This window comes from Argentina silus (assembly GCF_951799395.1).
Source record: "Argentina silus genome assembly, chromosome: 4".
Taxonomy (NCBI): domain Eukaryota; kingdom Metazoa; phylum Chordata; class Actinopteri; order Argentiniformes; family Argentinidae; genus Argentina; species Argentina silus.
Window position 1 is genome coordinate 7,876,925 of NC_139658.1, and position 21,846 is coordinate 7,898,770.

Here is a 21,846-nt window from a genome sequence, read left to right on the forward strand (position 1 = left end):
AAGCTTTTGAACATTCAACGGTGACATGAGATCCATGTGAGACGCAGACACCACCAGTCCATGTCTGTGATTTTGTTGCCAAATTAAACGACTTACTTTCTAAAAAGAGCCTTTGATTCTGACATTCTTCGATACAGTAGGTCATGTTTCCATGGTTTTGATATACAATGCAGCCCTCTTCTCTGCTTCCCTGATTTGCCCCACTCAAATCAGATCATCTTTCCACCAGACCACCTCATTCCTGGGTCTCATTCCTGGGTATACCCTCAACCATGGAAGGTTTTATCACCCGACCGGAGCAGACTATCCTGGGCTGGACTCTTTGCCTCAGGGGAGCCGTAGAACCGTAGAACAGGAGGAGGAGGAGGAGGTGGAGGAAGTGGAGGAGGAGGGGGACGAGGGAGGGAGGAGGAGGGAGGGAGGAGGAGGAGAAGGAGAAGATGGAGGAGGAGGAGAGCAGTAGCAGAAGGTGTAGGAGGAGGAGGAGGTGGAGGAGGAGGAGGGAGAAACAGAGGGAGGGAGGGAGGGAGGGAGGGAGGGAGGGAGGGATCACTGCTATTGAAAATAGAGAAACAAGACCAGGGATTTCAGCAGATCCACATATCTCCAATCCACTGATGCTTAGTACTGACAGGATATTAATAACATTCTCTTTTTCAGGATTGAGGTTTTGATCCTTTTCTCATACATTACTGCATTTGTCAGCAATTTGGAACTAAGTTGTTAACCACACCACACTAGACCTACAGCATATTTTTGTTCCTTTACGTGAGAGATTGATTTGTCAAAAAATGCGCAAAAACTGTCCCTTAGATACATGTGTTTAAAAAGTGACCTTTGATGACAGAAAAAAAGAAAAACAGTGGAATTTTATTTATTTCATGAGATTTAAACCATGGCCTTTGTGAAATCATACATTTTAGTTCACTGCGTTCATTGGTAAAGCTTGCTCGTAGTCTCAGCTCGTAGGTGAAATAGGTCTGAGGATGGTCCCAGGCAACTGCCACAGACAGACAGACAGACAGACAGACAGACAGACAGACAGACAGACAGATAGAGATACAGACAAACAGACAGGCAGACAGGCAGGCAGACAGACAGACAGGCAAGCGGGCAGACAGACTGACAGACAGACAGACAGACAGACAGACAGACAGACAGACAGACAGATAGAGATACAGACAAACAGACAGGCAGACAGGCAGGCAGGCAGGCAGGCAGACAGACAGACAGACAGACAGACAGATAGAGATAAAGACAAACAGACAGGCAGACAGGCAGGCAGGCAGACAGGCAGACAGGCAGACAGGCAGGCAGGCAGGCAGGCAGGCAGGCAGACAGACAGACAGACAGACAGACAGATGGGGGGATCCGCTGTGCTACACTGGGGGAAATAAGAAACACATGGAGGGGTCTGGGGGTTGTCCTGTCCTGTCCTGTCTTATCCCCCTCCAACTCGCCCCCTCTGGTTACTCCAACACCCAGACACACAGGGACAGAAAACGTCAGAATAGGCACTAAGCAGCCATTTAGACTCAAGAAAACACAAAAACAAATACCCATAAATATTCAAAACAAAATAGAGCCTTTTCCCATTTTCATATTAAACACACAGTGTGGACTTTAATATTTGTGTACTTGTGTGTCTGAAGTGTGTGCGTGTGTGTGTCTGTGCGTGCGTGCGTGCGTCTGTCTGTCTGTCTGTGTGTGTGTGTGTGTGTCTGTCTGTGTGTGTGTGTGTGTGTGTGTGTGTGTGTGTGTGTGTGTGTGTGTGTGTGTGTGTGCGTGTGTGTGTGTGCGCGTGTGTGTGCGTGCGTGCGCGTGTCAGTGTGTGTCTGTCTCTGCGTGTCTGTGTGTCTGCACGAGTGTGTGTGGCTGCATGTGTGTATGTGCGTAAAGTGAGGGAGTGTATGTATCATCAGTGTGGTGATGGTGGTGGTCGGAAGGAGGGGGTCCTACACAGGGAGACAGACGCCAGGCTGGGTTTGGAACACATTCTGTGGAGGGACTGTGGCTGACGGAGTGTGGAGGGGTGGGGGTGGGGGGGTGGGGGGTGGAGGGGGGGGAGGGGAGGAGGGGGGGCTCATTAACCAGTGCGAGATTGGAGTCCCAGTGGCTTGCCTGCATTCAACCGCATTCAGCCTTTGATGAGGGTTGAATCCTCAAGCTCAATCAGTCCCACATGAATCCAACTCGAGGGAGAGAAGGATGGAGGTGGGGGGAGAGAGAGGGGAGGGGAGGAAGAGAGGAGGGTAGAGAGAGGGGAAGGAGAGAGAGGTTGGGAGAGGGTGGGGAGAGGAGAGGGGGGAGAGAAACAGAGACACACAGAGAGAGAGAGAGAGAGAGAGAGAGAGAGAGGGGAGTGTGAGAGAAAGAGAGAGAAGGGGGGTGGTGGTGGTGGGGGGGGCGTGGTCGCAGACAGGAGAGGAATAGAGTGGAATTGAATGGAGAGGACGGGATAAGATCAATGGAGAAGGAGTGGTAGTAGAGACAGAGTGGTGGATGAGAAGGAACGACAGCCCTGAGGCAAGGAAAGAGTAATAAAGGAAAGAAGCATAATTCAGAATATCACCAGCTCATTTACACAAAGAGCTGGTTTGGGGGCTCTACTGTGAGACTGTCCCTCTCAGAACAGTAAACAAAGTAGTCTACAAGACTGTTTGTATGATTCCAAATATTTGGCAGTTTGTATAACTACGAGTATAATGGTGAAGGGTGTCGCTGAATCTGTGAGTGTGTGTGTGTGTGTGTGTGACTATGCATATGTTTGCATGTCTGTGTGCAGGTATAACTGTACTGTGTGTGTGTGTGTGTGTGTGTGTGTGTGTGTGTGTGTGTGTGTGTGTGTGTGTGTGTGTGTGTGTGTGTGTGTGTGTGTGTGTGTGAGAGTGTGTCTGTGCATCCGTGCATGTGTGTGCATCCGTGCGTCTGTGTGTGCGTGCGTGTGTGTGTGTGTGTGTGTGTGTGTGTGTGTGTGTGTGTGTGTGTGTGTGTGTGAGTGTGTGTGTGTGTGTGTGGCTGATGGTGAGACAGGCGTGTGGCATGGCGTCATGGTGCTGGGTGAATGTGGCAGCTATTAGTGGTTCTCCTGAAGCTCACAGCTCTTAGTTCTTGCAGGGCCTCTGCGCCCCACTGGCAAGACGACAGCAGCGCCAGAGGTCCATAATATCATTACCCCATTACACACACACACACACACACACACACACACACACACACACACACACACACACACACACACACACACACACACACACAGACACACACACACACACACACACACACACACACACACACACACACACACACACACACACACAAGTCTCACCACCACCTCTCCCCCTTCCCTTTTTTAAAAGTTACTGTTCTTGCTTCTCTCGTTAAGGGCATAATTAGTAAGCATTTAACTCAATCAAAACATCTCCCGTTCTCATTTAACTGGTATTAGCTGTTTGTCTCGAGTCGCCGTAGTTATTTTATGTTAGCCTTGTCAGTCAAAGGGTTTTTCTACTGAAGTCATCCAGCACTAACACAGATCATATCCCAAATAAGAGCACAATCAAAGTCTTTATTGGATACATTTCTGAAGGCCTCTTGATTAAAAAGAGTATCTGAAACTACTGCATGAAATGATGCCCTTATCTAGATGACAACCTAAAGGCTGGATGTAATCTTATATCCTCAGTTGAATCCTTCTCAGTTCTTGGCAGATATGTTGCTTTGAGGTTACTTTATTGGTTTCCTTAATTGGTGCCAGTTTCCATTTTTATTTCCAAAAATAATTACAGCGGATTAGCTTTTGTGTGTACTCTACCACGTATCTATGCTCTTTGTGTGTCTGTGTGTGTGTGTGTGTGTGTGTGTGTGTGTGTGTGTGTGTGTGTGTGTGTGTGTGTGTGTGTGCGGTTGTGTGTGTGTGCATGTGTGATAGAGAGAGAGAGACAGAGAGAGAGAGAGAGAGACAGCAGCAGAGAGATAGAGACAATAATGCTTGCATGCATAACTTTATGCATTTGCATGATCATGATGAATATGTTTATGCTTTTTTATTTTTGTGTATGATGACTCATGTTTCATTTCCCAAGCTGTTGTGGTGAGGAGCATAGAGTCAGAGAACACTTACTGTAAGTGTATCAGTGGAAAAAAACTTTTGGGAAGGGCGAGGGGGATGCAGGGAGCAACACATCACTCTTCATGTAGGAGTAAATTGCACAAAAATACACAAACTCACCGCAAAGAGCACAAAAGCCACTATGATGGAGGAGGATAAACACACGTGCAGGCCTGAAGCTAGCGTAAACAAAAGAAAGGAATTATCCACAGAAGCATACACAGAGAGGGGAGTGTGTGTGTGTGTGGGGGGGGGACGGGGGGGGGGGCGGACATGTGAGACATGTTATAACACATTGCCAGATGTTATTACACTGTAATAGTGCGAACAATGCAGTCACTAAACTGTTGTTATGAATGGGTTGTTTTGAATGGGTTTGACATTTGGTATATTGTTATAACGGATCTGTTAGAAGCACAAGTCTTAGGTCATGGTCGAAAAACATTGCTGTGTCAATCAAGTAAGGCTACCTTGTAATTACTTCCCAAGATGATAAACAATTAACACCGTGTGAAACCTTTCAGAAAGAGAGCAGGAAAAACAGACAGGTTATCTGAGGCAAGTAGGTCCGTAGCCAACTGTGCTCAAACACTCAATCGGTCAGTCAGCCAGTCAGTCAGGCAGTTAGTTAGGCAGTCAGTCAATCAGTCAGTGAGTCAGTCAATCAGTCAGTCAGTCAGCCAGTAGGTCAGTCAGTGAGTCAGTCAATCAATCAGTCAGTCAGTCAGTCAATCAATCAGTCAATCCATCTCTCTCTCTCTCTCTCTTTCTCTCTCCCTCTCTCTCTCTCACACACAAACACACACACACACACACACACACACACACACACTGGGTGGAGCTGAGAGAGGGAGACACAGTCATACGCCCTCTCCAGCCCATTATTCGGCAGTTCTTCCCTGTAAATGTGATAATTATACGCTTCCCTAGTCACAGAACAGGGGATATACAAACCCAGCTACAGTTTATTCTCCTCTGATTCAGCTTGAACGTCTTTTAACACATTGTTATTCCATTAAGCCATTCTAACATTGCTTCCTCTCACCCTAACGACAATTCACGACCACATTTTCCCATGCTAATTCTTTAAATATATCTTTCAGTAATATCCCCTCTTGTGTTGATTGTACAAACAAGAATGTGACCATGCATATAAAATAGTACTTACACAGCACCCCTGCATGTACACTATTTAAAGTGAGTATGTATAGTATGTGTCTGCAATATTTTGTGTCACTATGTTGTTTGTATGCTTATATGTGTATGTGTGTGTGTGTGTGTGTGTGTGTGTGTGTGTGTGTGTGTGTGTGTGTGTGTGTGTATGTGTGTGTGTTTGTGCTTTCGTGTGTGCGTGTGTGCATACGTTACGTGTGCGTACATGCGTGTGTACATGCGTGTGTGTGCGTGCGCGTGCATGTGTGTGCGCATGTGTGTGTGTGTCTGTGTTGGCAGTGCAAGGCATCATTGTGCAGCAGCAACCACAGGACCTCCTTCCCCCAACCCACCACAACAAAGACCAATTAAACGCCGCTGCCCTGCCAGCTGAGGAGCCGACCGCCAGCCGCACTTCCACAAACAGGCAGATCTGTTTAAAACCAAAGGGGAGAAGCAATAAAAGCCAACCTACCGAGAGGCCCCCCTCCAATGATTCAAACCAGGAGGTGACTGCCTGCCTGCCTGCCTGCCTGCCTGCCTGCCTGCCTGCCTGCCTGCCTGCCTGCCTGCCTGCCTGCCTGCCTTTAGCCGGGCCAATGACTCCCCCGTTTCCACATTCAATACACATTACATTACCCATTACCTTCAGTTGTTCAGGCAGCACTTATTGTCATGATTTGTATGGCTCTTAGCAACATACTTAACCATTTGAGTTTATATCAAAAAACTTTGAAGCGTTTCCCTGGTGTACGCCTACCAGCATAGCTTCTGAAACTGAGCAAACACGACAACAGGTGGTGTCAGTTCACAGTTTTTCTCAATTGCTTGAGCACATTTGTCCAAACAGAATTTACACACAAAACTGAAACACATTGGCTAAAATGTCAAATTTCATTTGCAAAATGCAGACTCTCAAAACATGAAATACATGACACAAAAGCAACTACCTGCATTAAAAAATACAACTTGTTAGCTGATGAAAAGTTATTTCAATCAATCGTTATTGGCCCAATAAATACTAACTACAACTATCAGTATACCCTAACATGGTTAATCCCTGTTTATATGTTTGTGCCATTTGTTGATACTATAATTATAATATGTACCATAAAAGGCAACATGTTATCATAGCATGGACTGTATTCTTTTTTCCTAAAATTATTTTTACCAAAGATGACCAATGCAGAAAGAATGTCACTCAAGAGCATGAATATCCAGAAACAAAAGGCTTTATTTTACAGTTGATCTATTGAGATTGGGCTGGACCTGTTGCCCTGCCTCTCTCATGGAAAGGCCATGATTGACAACATGGTCAATAATTGTGGCATGAATTTCATCTTAAACATTAGCTCTTTGTATTCTCCTCTGAACTACTCCACCACCCGCATCTGAACCCCTCTACCTCTATGAACCCCTCTACCTCTATGAGCCCCTCTACCTCTATGGACCCCTCTACCTCTATGAACCCCTCTACCCAGAGGTGAATAAGGACTGATTGCTGATCAAACAATTAAGCAAAAATGTTTTTCACACATGCAGAAGAGGTTCACATTCAAGGGAGTAGTTTGTATCCGCCGTGACCAAATGTTTTTATTTGGTTTGACATGATTTACTCAACTAGTCAGTTGTTTCTCGTCTTCTGTAGAGAGTTGTGTTTACTGTTTTGCAAAAATGTGCTTAGCATTTGCATGGTGTGTGAAAGCCATGAGGAATCACTTACTGTTTTTCAAAAGAATAATACTGTGGTGCTCATTAGGTCATTATGGAGATCAGGTGGACCCCAGTTTCAAGTGTCTTAGCAATCAAGAAAAACTTTATTCAAACATTTGTTCATGTTAACGGAACCGCTAGAAAATGGGAGAGGGTAGATCTCTAGTGAACTAGTGAGTGTCTCAGGGTGGATGGATAGTGTGTTTGTGTGTGTGTGTGTGTGTGTGTGTGTGTGTGTGTGTGTGTGTGTGTGTGTGTGTGTGTGTGTGTGCGTGTGTGTGTGTGCGTGTGTGTGTGTGTGTGTGTGTGTGTGTGTGTGTGTGTATACTCTCTCAACAACTAGCTACTGTATGCACAGCAGGGGGCAGTAGCTACAGGAGCAGGCCAGGATGCAGTGCTGTGGCGTGGGCCGGCTCGTGGTGTCTCTGGTCAGGCAGCCTGGAGCCCTTGGGCGCTGGCAAGGGGTGCGGGCGTCCGGGAGGGGCCCCCTCAAAAGCCATCTACGAGGGGCCACACCCACACCGCCATTACGGCGGTGCAGGCTGTTCTGGGCTCTCCCGAGGCGAGGCGGTCTGCCATTTTTAGAGCAGCACAGCAGAGACCACATGCTGTGGCTTCAGGCAAACGGAACGGAGGGGGGTGGGGGGGGGATTTTCTTCTTTATTTTCAGGCGAGTAGCGTGGCTGCTTCAGGAGAATGTCTCTGTTTGCATTCCTATAGTATATTCTAGAACTCCGTAAAAATTGCAGTTGTGGGATTCTGATAAGAAATTGAAATAGAGGTAGAAAAAGGGGAAAGAAACTTGATATTTTTATCATCTCCATGTTATTTTAGTGACAGAATAGAATAGAATGGAATAGAATAGAATAGAAAAACTTTATTGTCCACGTGATGTGGAAATATGCCTTTGCCTTCACTGTGGCATCACATAAAACATGAGACATCCAACATTAAAAGAACCAAAGACATCATCATCAGTTACGTGTCCTCTATGACCAGTAGGACCCCCCACATCCATTCAATTGGCACTTGTCTGCTTCAGCGGTATTATGGTTTTGCGTAATTCACAGTTATAAAAGGACGAGATGAAATGAAAATACAACACTAGGATCCAAGATCTGATCTCAGTGTTTTTTATTTTTGTTAGACATTTACAGTTAAGTTCAGTTTGACTATAGTGCTAGTGTATGTTCCCGGCTAGCAGGGTGTGTGTGGGTGAAGCGCTGGGTGGTCTGAAGGAGTGAAAACTTCAGCTTCCTCTTCCATACACATATGGTGCGGCTTGGCCTTTTTGTTTTGTTTTCGGGGTTTTTAGTCATAAAGTTCTCTTTAGGTACGACATGCTTATTTTACCTACCTATAATGTAACTCTATTTTTGAATTCTATTCCCTACCCTCCAACTCAATTTCTCTCAAATGCTCTCTCTCTCTCTCTCTCTCTCTCTCTCTCATTCTCTAACTCTCTCTCTTCCTCCTCCTCTTGAACAGTCTTACTACACGTTTAATAATCCTGTTACTTTATCCATTATATCAACCATTACTCTTGACAATCTTGGAGCGGTGTCCTGCTCTTGATTTCTCTCTCTTCTTGATCACTATCTCCAGGAAGTCGCCACATCAATCTTCTTCCACAGAAGGAAATACAAGTCAAGAATCCTTCACTCACGTTCCACAATCACTCAACTAGGGAGAACATTCAATACCGTTGGTCGCCATGGAGAAAATAGAGATGAACACACACTTTTGACCTGCTTGAAGATATTATCCCTCCTGCCGAGCAATACGTCTACCATAAATAAACTTGCTATACTCTCCACAAAACCACATCGTTATGGCCTCAACATCAAATGTAAAGCTCTGAGCAATCCTCTGTTCGGGGGAGAAAGGATGGAAAGATGGAGGCTTTCACCCTGTGAGAGGGAGACCACAGATCGGGGCCTTCTTGAGAATGATTGTACACACAGACAGAGACAGCCACAGTGGCACTTCTGCTACAGTCCCCAGTGTTCGGGAGTTTTCTTTTATCAAACTTTGACTGCTGGCGCAAGTAAGACACGAAAAATAGCATTGATCTAATCACTTATCACGACTGCTGTGGTTTACGAAGGGGAAAATACTATATTCAAGTACAGTATAGAAATATACAAAACAGTATATATAGTCGAGAGTTAAAATACAGTAACTGTGGAGATGTCTGGCATCAGTGTTAGTTTGGCAAACAAAGAGAAATGCCTACAAGTTACTGAACCATTGAATATTATAACTTCCATAAGGCATACTGCATGCAGGGCAATTTCATGCTAAGGGGGTTTTATATGCCATGGTACTGTAATATCGAACTTTGACAGATTTAATCTCTAAAATCGTTCTCAAGATTATCAGGAATTGGCTTTTTAAACTATACTTTAGGAGGCTGCTCCGAATTCAAAATGTATTCAGGTTACTTTGTACTTTTGTTACATTGTAAGGAAGTCATATTGAAATCAACCATGGCGGAAGTCACATCCAGGACTGGGATGGCTGGTTGTAGACCCAGCCTACACATGGAACAGATCACATCAAAACGAAGGTCTGACCATACCAAATAAAGTCACCAAAAAAGAAAAACCCGAACTTACTGCCCCCCCTCCCCAAAACCCCTTCCCCTCTGTTTGGCACGCGTCCACCAAGGAGTAATGAGCTCCCACCCAAACCTCAGCAGCAGCCACGGCCCAACCCATACCCCTACCCATCCACCCAGCCAGCCAGCCAGCCAGGGCGGGGAGGAAGGTGGGTTCATTGGGCTACCCCCACAGGCCACTCTGCCTCCTCTGAAATGGACTGGAGGTATACGGAGGAGACCCAATAAAAGAGTCAACATGAAAGATCAAGTGGAAGCTAATTGCTCAAAAGGATTGAAGTGATAATGACACATGCACATGAAAGACACAGCGCTACGCTTCCTTCAAACACAATCATGCAGAGGCACACACACACAAACACACTGGTGCGCAAACACACACACACGCACAGCACAAACACACACACGCACGCACGCACGCACGCACACACACAGCATGCACACACACACACACACACACACACACACACACACACACACACACATGCACAAATAATCTCTCACACACACACACACAGACACACACACACACACACACACACACACACACACATACAAACACACACACCACCACCACCACCAACACCCCCGCCCCCCCGCCCCCCCCCCAGACTCAACCACCTCTGTCTCTGTCTCAGTCCAACAGCTGTTTAGCTGTGTTCCCCTATATCTCATCTGCATGCATGTGTATTGCCTCTCCTCTGCCAAAGTGTGTTTCAGAATCAGAGGGATTATTATGGGGTGTTTCATCAGTGCTGGAGTCTCACTAACACCTTCTCAGACTTGGCCTGGCTAACACACACACACACACACACACACACACACACACACACACACACACACACACACACACACACACACATTCTCTCAAACACAGGCTTTAACTCTGCAACATGCGCTCAGGTACAGTAGACGCATGTGCAGGAGTGTTCTTCTCAACATGTCCTGATGGCTGTCCTCAGCCGTGCTGATTGGTCTACTCTAGGTGCCTTGAGTGGTTCTGTCTAGGCCTACAGTTAGTACCATTACCCAGCGACAGCTCTCCTAGCGAGGCAGACAGTCAGATTACAGGCCACCCCATGTCTTGTATACAGAGAGAAGGCGGTAGTAGTGGACTTTGTTTGGGTGGTGTGATCATTGAAGTACTTCTGTGTTTGTAAAACGTACATGTGCATGTACAGTAGTACACAACATAGACTACATACAGTAATAGGCAACATATTCAGTTTGCTATGGTTTAGTCCTGCTATATGCATTTAGTACAGTGAGAGCATATTTCCATGGGAAGAAATGACCCAGTGATGATCCATCATATAGACTATACACATGCAGGAAAGAGATGATGACTTTCTCTCTCTCTCTCTCTCTCTCTCTCTCTCTCTCTCTCTCTCTCTGTAGCCTTGTGTGATCACCAGCATGTCTGATGAGTGATTAGGGTTGTGTCCGCTCGTTGAAATGCAGTTTGTTGGTGGTTACATTAGAGACAACCACCAAACTAGATACAGGCACACTGCAGACACCCTCAGACAGTCATGGCATTTGATTGCAAGCAATTAGTCATTTTCAGGTCGAATCTATTTTTACAGCGAGAGGACGCACAAGTTCCTGATCAGTAACTGTAGCCTAATTGTCTGTATTGACAGCACTGTACTGTGCTGTCACATTGTCACTGTTTAAAGATGCTCTCTCTCTCTCTCTCTCTCTCTCTCTCTCTCTCTCTCGCTCCCTCTCTCTCCATCTCTATCTCTCTCTCTCTCTCTCTCCCCCTCTCTTCTTTTCTTCCTCTCTCTCTCTCTCTCTCTCATTTTCCGTCGACATCACATGCCACTGATTCTTTGACCACACAGACTGGAAAAATTACACAGAGTCATGCTGCAAGGCAAGTCTGTCCCTGACCCTGATTCCCTCTCACCACATTTCCATCACCAGGCCAGTAAAACACATCTAATCATTTCAATTTTCCCCCTCCATTGCAGTATTATTAACAATGTTAATTTTCTGAGGGCTCTGCAACCCAAGGAGGAATGTAAGGGAAATGCATTACGGAGAGATATTCCATTGATTCCCATTCTAAACAGTTGGCTGCTGTACCGTAGTGATGGCGGTAATGATGCTGAGAGGCCAATTCAACCCGATGATGAAAACAGAGAGACAGCGCTGCATTAAAGATGCACAAGGCCAACTCCACGATGATATACATTGAGACCTGCTGTCTATCCACAGCAGCCATGATACATTTCAGTTTTGTGAATCAGAGTAGATTGATGAAAATGAGTGGCGCTGCCAAAACAAGTGTTTCATCTATAAAGCCCTGATTTGGATATGCTGGAGGAAGTCAGGCTTCCTCTAGCATATCGTAGTGCGCAATCAGCAAGAGAGCAAAACTCTGATATAAACACAACTACCGGCATGTTATATAACATGTGAGCGGTGCTGAGGTGTCATTACCTCTTCATGTCACATGTAACACTGAGGGGCGGGTTTCCTGGACACAGAATAAGCGTAGTCATGGACTAAATAACATTTTCAATAGTAAATCTCCATTGAAGATGCATTTTAATCTAGGATTAGGCTTAATCTGTGTCAGAGAATCCAGCCCTGTAATTATTAAGACATGTAAGGCCAGTAACTCGCTCTGACTCAGGGAATAACTAGATTAGTTGTGAATTGTTTAACATTAACTGCTCACATGTAGTGGACATTCTTCATGTTCGACCTCGACACCTCCCCACTTCCTATACCTTACCAGCCACAAGTGGTACCCCTCCCCAAAATCCCAAACCCCAAAAGGCAGAAAATAGAAACTAGAACTGAGAGAGCTGTTTGAAGGGGCTGTTAAGTGCTTAACACAATCTCTAATTATAGATCTCACTGCCTCGCTTTTGATGAGAACTGTAAATGAGGACACGCCAAAGATTTAGATTAACGAAAAACTTGTATAACGTGAAGAAAGTCGACCATGGAGGCCACTTAGCAACACTTATACAGGGTATAGATGCTTTACCTCCCCTCTCATTTTACTTTAACGTCAAACATGCAGCATTAATGAACAGAGAGAAGAAAAGGAAACCTTTAACTTTAAGACTTAAACACCCTTCAGAGACCAAGTGCCAAATGAGAGGAGAGACAAATGCCTCAAGAAGTGGTGACAAGTTTGCCACGTATGAAACATGGTAATGCATGATCTTACATAAACCATGGAGATTCATGTTTGCATAGCAACTCATTTCACTTTTTCCCATGCCTCGGATCAGTCTCTGTCTGATTCTCTTCATGGATGATTGTTTGTTTACTTGTGTACATCATATTTGAACATCAAAAAGGAAAATCTGGCCTTAATGTGTCAACCTAAACTTGCCATGACACAAGGCAAGTATTCTACAGTATGGCAAACCTTGGGTGCTTAGTGTATGAATATGACGGAGTGTGTGTGTGTGTGTGTGTGTGTGTGTGTGTGTGTGTGTGTGTGTGTGTGTGTGTGTGTGTGTGTGTGCGTGCATGCATGCGTGCGTGTGTGTGTGTGTGTGTGTGTGTGTGAATCTAAGTGTATGTGTGCACTTGTGTGTGTCTACTAGTCTTTGTATTCACCCCTCTTTTGGTAAGAAAATAAAGCGATGAAGGTCAGTCGGAGAGCAGACTGCTAAATATAGTTTGTGTGTTCATGTGAGGGCCAGACTCTCCCGAAGACAAGCCCAACTCTGACCATGCCTTGTAATTGGGGAGAAAATAAGGACTCAAATTATATGTTTATTTTTGACAACAATTTTAATCTCCTGTCCTCTCGTTGAGAAAAAGAGACGCCCACGAGGACGCTAGAAATCAAGACTAGTCTGGAGAAGTTATATAAACAATTTATTTATTCAATAAAAATACTGCAATCAATTCAGTTAATATGGTCTTAAGGAGGCTGACAAAAACAGGGTTTAAAGCAGGTCTATTATAGTAGGTCAATCTACTAGATATCTACCATATGAGAGGTGTGAATAATGTTTTACTGTCAAGTTGTTCAGGAATATATTATGTACTGCAGTATACTGACTCAGAATCTGCTGTCTTATGATGCAATCATAGAGTTTGAATGACTGTTCTACTCCTTCTAATTCTATGGAATGACTGTTCTACTCCTTCTAATTCTATGGAATGATGGTTGTACTCCTTCTAATCTATGGAATGACCAATTCTATGGATTGCAACATTCTGTTTTGCCCTACATGGATGACTGTAAAGCTATGAACATCCAGTCATCTATGGCTCTGTTTTGCCCCTGTGCTACAATCTAGATCCCTCAGGGGTTTTTTTTATATCTCTTTTTGATCTTGAGTATATTTTCATATGTTTACCACCATTATAATTTAGCAGTTGTGAAATGGTACGTCCGTCACTATTTCATGGGACACAATCTGTAACATTCTATCTTTCTATGTGACCCATGTGTGCCATCAGCCCTTTCTTTCTCCATCCTTAATGGACGTTTACTGTTGAGGTCTAATCATTATTCATTTTTGAATTACATAATCCATTGATTTACATAGCAAGAGACTGTATGCAAACATTAAAACGAATAACGATAAGGCTCTCTAGCACATGATTAGGCTATGGTAAGAATATTTAGAAGATATTTCTTTAGAATATTTTTTAACTTAGCTTTAGGTTCACATTTGTTATCGCCATTGTCAATCAAATTATCAAATTTAGAGAGGCATATGTTTGTTTATGATTGACTGAATGTATATCAAAATCGTTAATTCTGTCGGAGACCTGAAGTATTCGATTAATCTTTAATGGACAATTTAAGCAAGGTGTTTTATAGGTTGCGCCCCTTGCACAGTTCATTCATCTATTGATTTACTAAATTGCTTTTTAAAGGTGCAATCATTAATTTATTTCGACTATCATGTCAACTTCAGTCGTATTATAGACTCAAGCAGGTGTTTTATAATAAAATTCAACAGATATTGTGTATATAAGATGACTATGTTGTGATTTGAAGGCATTAGCCAAATGTATTATGTAGGCCTACACATATGCCAGTTAAAATGAATATGCTAAAATGTCAATGCTGAAACCATTAGCATAAATCGATTCAAAATTCAGCTAAAAAGAAAAAGAGATCAAAAGATGTTCAAATACGAGGCCTTGTTGTGCAAAGTATGGTAGCCTAAATATTCCCAAATGGTCTACTGTTCGAATCATCTGCTTTTATTGCAAAACTTGCAAAACTTACAAGAGGAAACAATCTTGCTTGTTTTCCCGCCTCAACCATTCGTTTATAAGCCTTGGTAGGAATTTATTTTATTTGATGTGATAATCTTTTCTTTATTTAATTTCGTGGAAGTATTTTTTCATTCTTTGTCTCTCCCAATAGTTCAACTCTTTCAACCGTCAGCTAATGTCCACAAAAGCAGTTTACTGCGTTTTAGAATATTGGAAACAGAATGAGGGTTAAAACCCAAACAATAAAATCTCGAATGCAAACCACAAACTGTACCAGCTTAATTTCTTGATTTATTCGAGGCCTGTATGCTGTTTTGCTCTCTGGGTTTAAATGGCGAGACAAAAAAGAACGCAAGTTTGAGTTTTCAAGTTGCGAGTGCTTTAACATGTCACCACTATAGGGCATACTATAATCAGTGTTAGCATTTTATGTTGCTGGCATTAACACGTTTTGCCTACTATAGACCAATGTTACTGATATTGTTAAAGAGAAGTTGTGACAAATCTGCAGTTTGACCAAGTGAAATGTAATTGCTGTGTTGCACATTATTGTCTCAATTAGTTTTCAGTAGGCCTGACAGGGCACGTTAGTAGGCTCATGATGATGCTGTTGCTGGATTTGAATGGACATTCTAGTGGACCTGGGCACAGAGGTCTCGACGCTGTGTGATTTGGGCCTACTTGACGACAGATGGAGACTATAATAAGATTAATAACCAACCCTTCTATAGAATCATTTTCCGAGGATGAATCAGGATTTATCCGTCGTAGTTCGGAGAGGTGGGATGTCCTCTTCTCTCCACCAATGCCCTTCATCCATCCCTTTTCTTCCCTCGCTCCTTTATTGCCTCTTAGCGAATCTTCAAAGAGTCCGAACCCTATAATTAGGGGGCGGGCCCTCTGTCTCTCCAAAGAAGTCCCTGAGCTCGTGCTGAAGTTCTTCCAAACTGTCCCGGGACCGCGAGCTGAGACTGTCCGACTCCCCTCCGAACTCTTGGGATTTTTTTTCTCAGGGATGGCCGCATCGATTTTGGAGGTATGGAATATACTGTTATATGTTTTTTGAATACATCTTTCACGTTGACGGTTGACATTATAATTCGTGCTACTGTTCCTCATTTCCATGAGAACCACTGCGTGTCGAGGTAAACTAAAGGCTGACAGCGCACTACAGCGCAAATGCACGTCGTGGACGGACTAGTCAAATTGTTACCACTGTTTAAAGTTCTGTTGGGCATGTTGGTGTCAAAAGGAGCGGGGTATGTCATCTATTGTAGCCTACTGTTGATATAAAACAAAATATTATGAGTTGATGTCATTTGATTGTTGTCCAGCAGCCACATCTAAATGGCTATTAGCTTTCTGTCACAAACTTTAGCTCAAGTGTAATTGAGAAAACACAGCCATGTAAGTGTTAACTATAAGGCGTCGGGAACTTACTTTGGATGTGAATGAGTACATCGTTGCTATATGGATTAGTATGGTGGTATTAATTTTTACAGCTCCATTGCCATGATGGCTTACATCTGAGCACCTCAGATGATCATAATGTTTGACATACTGTAATAAACGTTATTTTCATATGCATGTTGGGTGAGGACAAATTAAGGGTAATATGCGGGGGAAAAACATCTCGCAACATTCAGCCAACAGTCAGAGGAGGACCTGGTATACATCAAATATAATTCTAATTGAAAAGTATGGTCAAGCTTACTGATTAGCTAACTGACATGGAGGAAATGTTATACGTCTAACAAATCAGTCAACAGCAAAATCAACACACAAGTAAAGCAATCTGTTTTCCAAATAAGAAGAGATGGACAGAACACGCTGATTCCGCTGTAATTACGCTACAGCTTTCCACAGGTCACCAACGTCGAATACAAGCATTACCGCCAGTGTACAAAATATTTAGCTCTGTGATTGGCTGTAATTAACCTGGAAATGGGAGCTATATAACCGCAGGCGCTTAAATAGGCAGAGAGGGAGGGGGGATCCACTCATAGCCCCCGCGCCTCCGGGTGCCGATGATTAGGGGCTCGAGCTTTGCAGCCTACACGGAGGGCCGACTTGTCAAATACCATGTCTCAAGTGGAATGACATCGAGTGATTGTATAGGCAACAGGTAGACAAAAAGATGGAAATACGTCCGTGCGCAAAATACGCACCACAGTTCATCACTTTAGTCTATCAAACAAAATTATTGATTATACCCTTAAATAACACAATACATGTCCCATTTAAAGCTTATATTAATCTTATCACCTTACTGACTGGAAGCACCAGATGATACAGTATGAACATGTGCACGAAACTGTTTGCAGTTTGCTGTTGAGCTCCTGGAATAGACTCATGATTATTCCACGATAAACTGGAGAGGACACATTTATTTACATTGTATTTAACCGCCAAGTTTCACGTTTCAAGTTTAACTTGTCGGTTAAATACAATGTACATAAATGTATAATATATAAATAATTAGAATGTTGATAAGTTAACATGACTTATGTCTATTCCCAGTAGAATGGGGCATGAATAACAATACAGCTGTCAGTGGCATAAATTCTTCAAAGAATAATGGCAGTTGGGAGTTAATCTAAAACAAACAGTTTTTGACAGACATGTTGATTGACAAATGTCATGAATGTAATATTAAGACAGGACAATGGTGACACAGTCTTTTGTGAAACAATGTGCCATTGTTGCAGGGTATAAACTTAGCATATGCCTAACCGTCTCAGATGCCATGGTGACCACTGGGGATGAACATGTTTGGCAGGATTTCTAACCGACACACAATTGCTTGTTTTGAGGAAAACATTGTTTGGTGTGTACTGCCTACTTGAAATCAGAGTCTCCAGACTGGGTGACAGAAATATCGCATGAAAACAAACCTTTTCAATCCTTTCTGTTCTACCAAACAAATATTTAGACAGTATTTCCACAAAACTGAGGAGATCTCCTCCCTATATTGTGCATAGCAGAACCTTCACATGCGTAAACAGATCACAAATTGCCTCCACTTATAGGGTAACAAGCGAAAGAAGCAGCAGCCAGGCTGGCTGGCATACGTTTTTTATGAGTGTTGACAGTGACAGAAGCAGCGGCCATTTCCTCCTGAGTCTCATTATTTTTGTGTTCCACCAGGAAGAAGCTCGCTATGGCTCCAGTCCTCTGGCTATGCTAACCGCTACCTGCAACAAGTTCGGCAGCACCAGCCCAGTGAGGGACTCCGCCACACCCGGCAAAGCAGGAAGCAACGCCCCAGGAAAGAACAAGCCTTACGGAATGACCTCCGATCTCCAAGCTCATAAGAACGGGAGGGGCGGTGGTGACGGCCTGACCGACGCCTACACCGGCTCCTTCAGCACGGGAGGGGGGCTCCTCACGCCCACGGGCAGCCCTCCACCTTCTGCAGGGGGGTACACTACAGAGTACAACCCCTTCTCTCACTCCTTCCAGAATTCTGGATCCCAGGACCCATCCCTGCTGGTGTCCAAGGCCCACGCCACGGCCGACTGCCTGACCAGCGTCTACACCTCCCTGGACATGACGCACCCCTACGGCTCCTGGTACAAGGCTGGCATCCACCCTAGCATCACCGCAGCGCCCGCCAACGCCACCTCCTCCTGGTGGGATGTCCACCCCAACACTAACTGGCTGAGCGCCGCCCAGCCCCAGGCAGATAGCCTCCAGGCCTCCCTCCAGCCCGTGGCCCCCCAGGCTTCCCTCAGCCCCCAGCTGCCCAGCTACAGCACAGACTTCACCTCCCTGAACCCAGCCACGTACCCCTCCGTGGGCCTGGGTTCCTCCTCACACCTGCTGCAGTCCTCCCAGCACATGTTGCCCCAGGACATGTATAAGCCCAAGCCCATGCCCAGCGGAGGCCTCATGGAAAGCCCAATGGGCCTGAAGCCAGCGCGCGGGTCGGGGGGCTACGGAGGGGGCAGCACCACGGGGAGATCCACCTGTGACTGTCCTAACTGTCAGGAGCTGGAGCGCCTGGGGGCGTCGGCCGCGTCGCTGCGGAAGAAGCCCGTTCACAGCTGCCACATCCCCGGGTGTGGCAAGGTGTACGGCAAGGCCTCTCACCTGAAGGCCCACCTGCGCTGGCACACGGGCGAGCGGCCCTTCGTCTGCAACTGGCTGTTCTGCGGGAAGCGCTTCACCCGCTCGGACGAGCTGGAGAGGCACGTCCGCACTCACACACGGGAGAAGAAGTTCACCTGTCTGCTGTGTAACAAGCGCTTCACCCGTAGCGACCACCTCTCCAAGCACCAGAAGACCCACGCAGAGTCAGCCCTGCAGGGGAAGGGTGTGGCTGGGGAGGGAGAGGCCACTGACCCCAGGAACGAGGAGACTGTAGACCCCACCAGCGCTGTGTCCAGTAACCCTGACCCTAACACCAATGGAGAGGACAAGACTGGCACAGCTAACGGGGTGGAGACAAGCAGTGGTCTATTGGAGATTTGATGACTTCATTCTATGCATTGGCATATGAGGCATGATTGGGTTATCAACTCTTGTGGGGGCCAAGTTCACTAGATAAAAGAAACAAACAACATTTGTTATGACATCAGTACATGCTCACAAGTTAAAGATGCATGTGACATTGTTTGCAATGACTTTCATGATAACCCGAGCAGGATAGGTCGCAAATACCCATTCTGTGGACCACAGACATACGCATGCATGCGCGCACACGTACACATGTACACGTACACATACACACACTCACACACACACATACACTTTCTTCATTTTTAATAAGACAAACCACTGGTGAAACTGAATCTGCAGAAGCAGAGGGAAAGGACTAGGAAGCCAGAAAAGGGAACATTGTTAGTATGAAGGAGTTTATGGAGCGTTGCTTGGGGAAAACGACCATACATATCCATTACTTTTGTAAGAAACCGACAAACAGTGGTCAATCTGATACTGCATACGTTTTGTTGCCAAATGGAATTTGATGTAAATGTTCTTATGTTTCAAATTTGTATGCTTCCTCCGATGTCTTATTTAATTTCATATTTACACAAATAATCTAATTTATGTCTTAAATTATAAGAATTAGAGATTATCTGCATTATGCAGGCAATTTATTGCCGGTCACTTTTTACATTACGTTGCCCTTTCTTGTGTAGTAACTCAAAAACATATTGTATTAACATGACAGTACAGTACATTACATATGAAACTGTTGTGTAATTGCATAGTAATGTGGTTGAGCAGTTTGTGTCATTACACAAGTGGAATAAGGACTGTTTCTTATTACACTGTTTCTTCTTCTACTTAAATAATAGCACACGTCGCTCAACTCCAGATACAATACGACACTGTAATTACCAACCTGTACTGTAACAACATTACTCTAGTAATTACAACATTACTACACATGTATAGGGACAACTTTGTGTAATGTGTTACTATATTGTCTAATAAATGGTCAAGATAGTTGAAGCTGGCCATTAATGATCTAGTAAATTAAGACCTTTTGTTTAATTTATTTATTGAATATAAGGTAATTTTGGTGCTATTGTGTTCAGAGATTTATTTATAGATCTTGAAGTTTGTTTTACCTGAAAACTACTATTTCTACACAGTATAACCTTTCAGTAGTGAAGTGTCACACCTGATAGTTCATACAGGCTCCCTCTTGACTGTACATATTATGTTTTGATGGTTTTACAGGTGTTTTGCCAGGTATGATATTTTTCTACCTTTTCTGTGATTGTTGATGAACCTGCAACTCTCAACAACTAGGACCTAATTTGAATGAAAATGACTATTATAACAATAATACAACATCACTTAAACGTTAACAGGGGTAGAGGTGTGGTACGGTATGCTTCACATTGTGTGATTTGTTTATGTGATTGAACCCAAAGATTATTTGAGCAGTTTCAACTTTTGCAGGATGTGGACTGATCCTATGAATTGGTGTCTATAGTTATTCAGCATGAGCTTGGTAAAGGAGTATGTATGAGTTGGTTTGGAATTCATCATATGTTGGTGCTTTAAGTAAAAACAATTCAATTTACCTTGGTCATTGGTGTTATTTTTCATTCTCATATTCCTACAGTGTGCCACGTCATAATCCCTCGGAGGTTAGGGTTAGGGTTGTTGTGGTAACAAATGACTCAGAGACTCTTCTGCCACATCCCATCAAAGAAGCCCTTTTGACCTCAGCACTTAGAACATGCAAAAAGCTGAAGTGTGTTCTGAATAGAATTCATTGAAGGGACACTTCACAATTGTTTTAACCTATTCATTATTTCCAGCAAAATACCAGTGTCTACATATCGTATGTAAATACCAGTGTCTACATATCGTATGTAAATACCAGTGTCTACATATCGTATGTGAATACCAGTGTCTACATATCGTATGTGAATACCAGTGTCTACATATCGTATGTGAAAACAGTGTTTTTCTAGATTATGTAGTAACAAAGATGAGAGAGAAATGACCCCCTCTGATGTCACTGCTATGGCGCTGGAGATAATAGGAGGTTAATGAATGTGCATTTAAGTTCTTCTTATTCTATGGTTCTATCTAACACATTCATCCTCTCTCTCCTGTTCTCTGTCTTTATAGTCTCAGCTCTCTCCATTCTTTCGTTCTTCATCTCCACCCCTCAATCCCCACTCTCTAACCCACATCTTACTGTATTTCTACCGTGCTCTCATATGGCCAACCAAAATACCTTCATTATCTTCTGCGGCGCAAACAAAGCCGTCCACTGAGGTGCAGTCTTGGGTCTGCACAATGACCCCTTTCAGATAGCCACTGTAGTTACACTCAAGACAATTACTCCTGTCCTCAGACTGAGAGGGGTAATTACTCCTAGCGATGCTCCAACAAAGTGGGGGAGAGAGGGGGGGGGTCAGTAATTGCATTGTTTATTGAGGGAGGTGGTCAAACAAAAGACTTCAATTAAGGCGAGATACACAGGACGAAAGACATGAAGTGGAGCAGCTAATGCTGAGGTGAGGGAGGAGGGAGGAGGGAGGAGGGAGGAGGAGGAGGGAGGAGG

General features: G+C 44.2%; 1 protein-coding gene across 1 annotated transcript; it reads left to right on the forward strand.

Annotated features, from left to right (window-relative positions):
- Positions 1 to 15,825: 15,825 nt before the first annotated feature.
- Positions 15,826 to 19,283, forward strand: sp7 (Sp7 transcription factor; the record flags this gene model as incomplete). The annotated part of the gene is made up of 2 exons (XM_083669299.1): positions 15,826 to 15,846; positions 17,958 to 19,283. The coding sequence occupies 2 exons, from the start codon at positions 15,826 to 15,828 to the stop codon at positions 19,281 to 19,283; spliced, it is 1,347 nt and encodes a 448-aa protein (XP_083525425.1).
- Between the last annotated feature and the right edge of the window lie 2,563 nt (positions 19,284 to 21,846).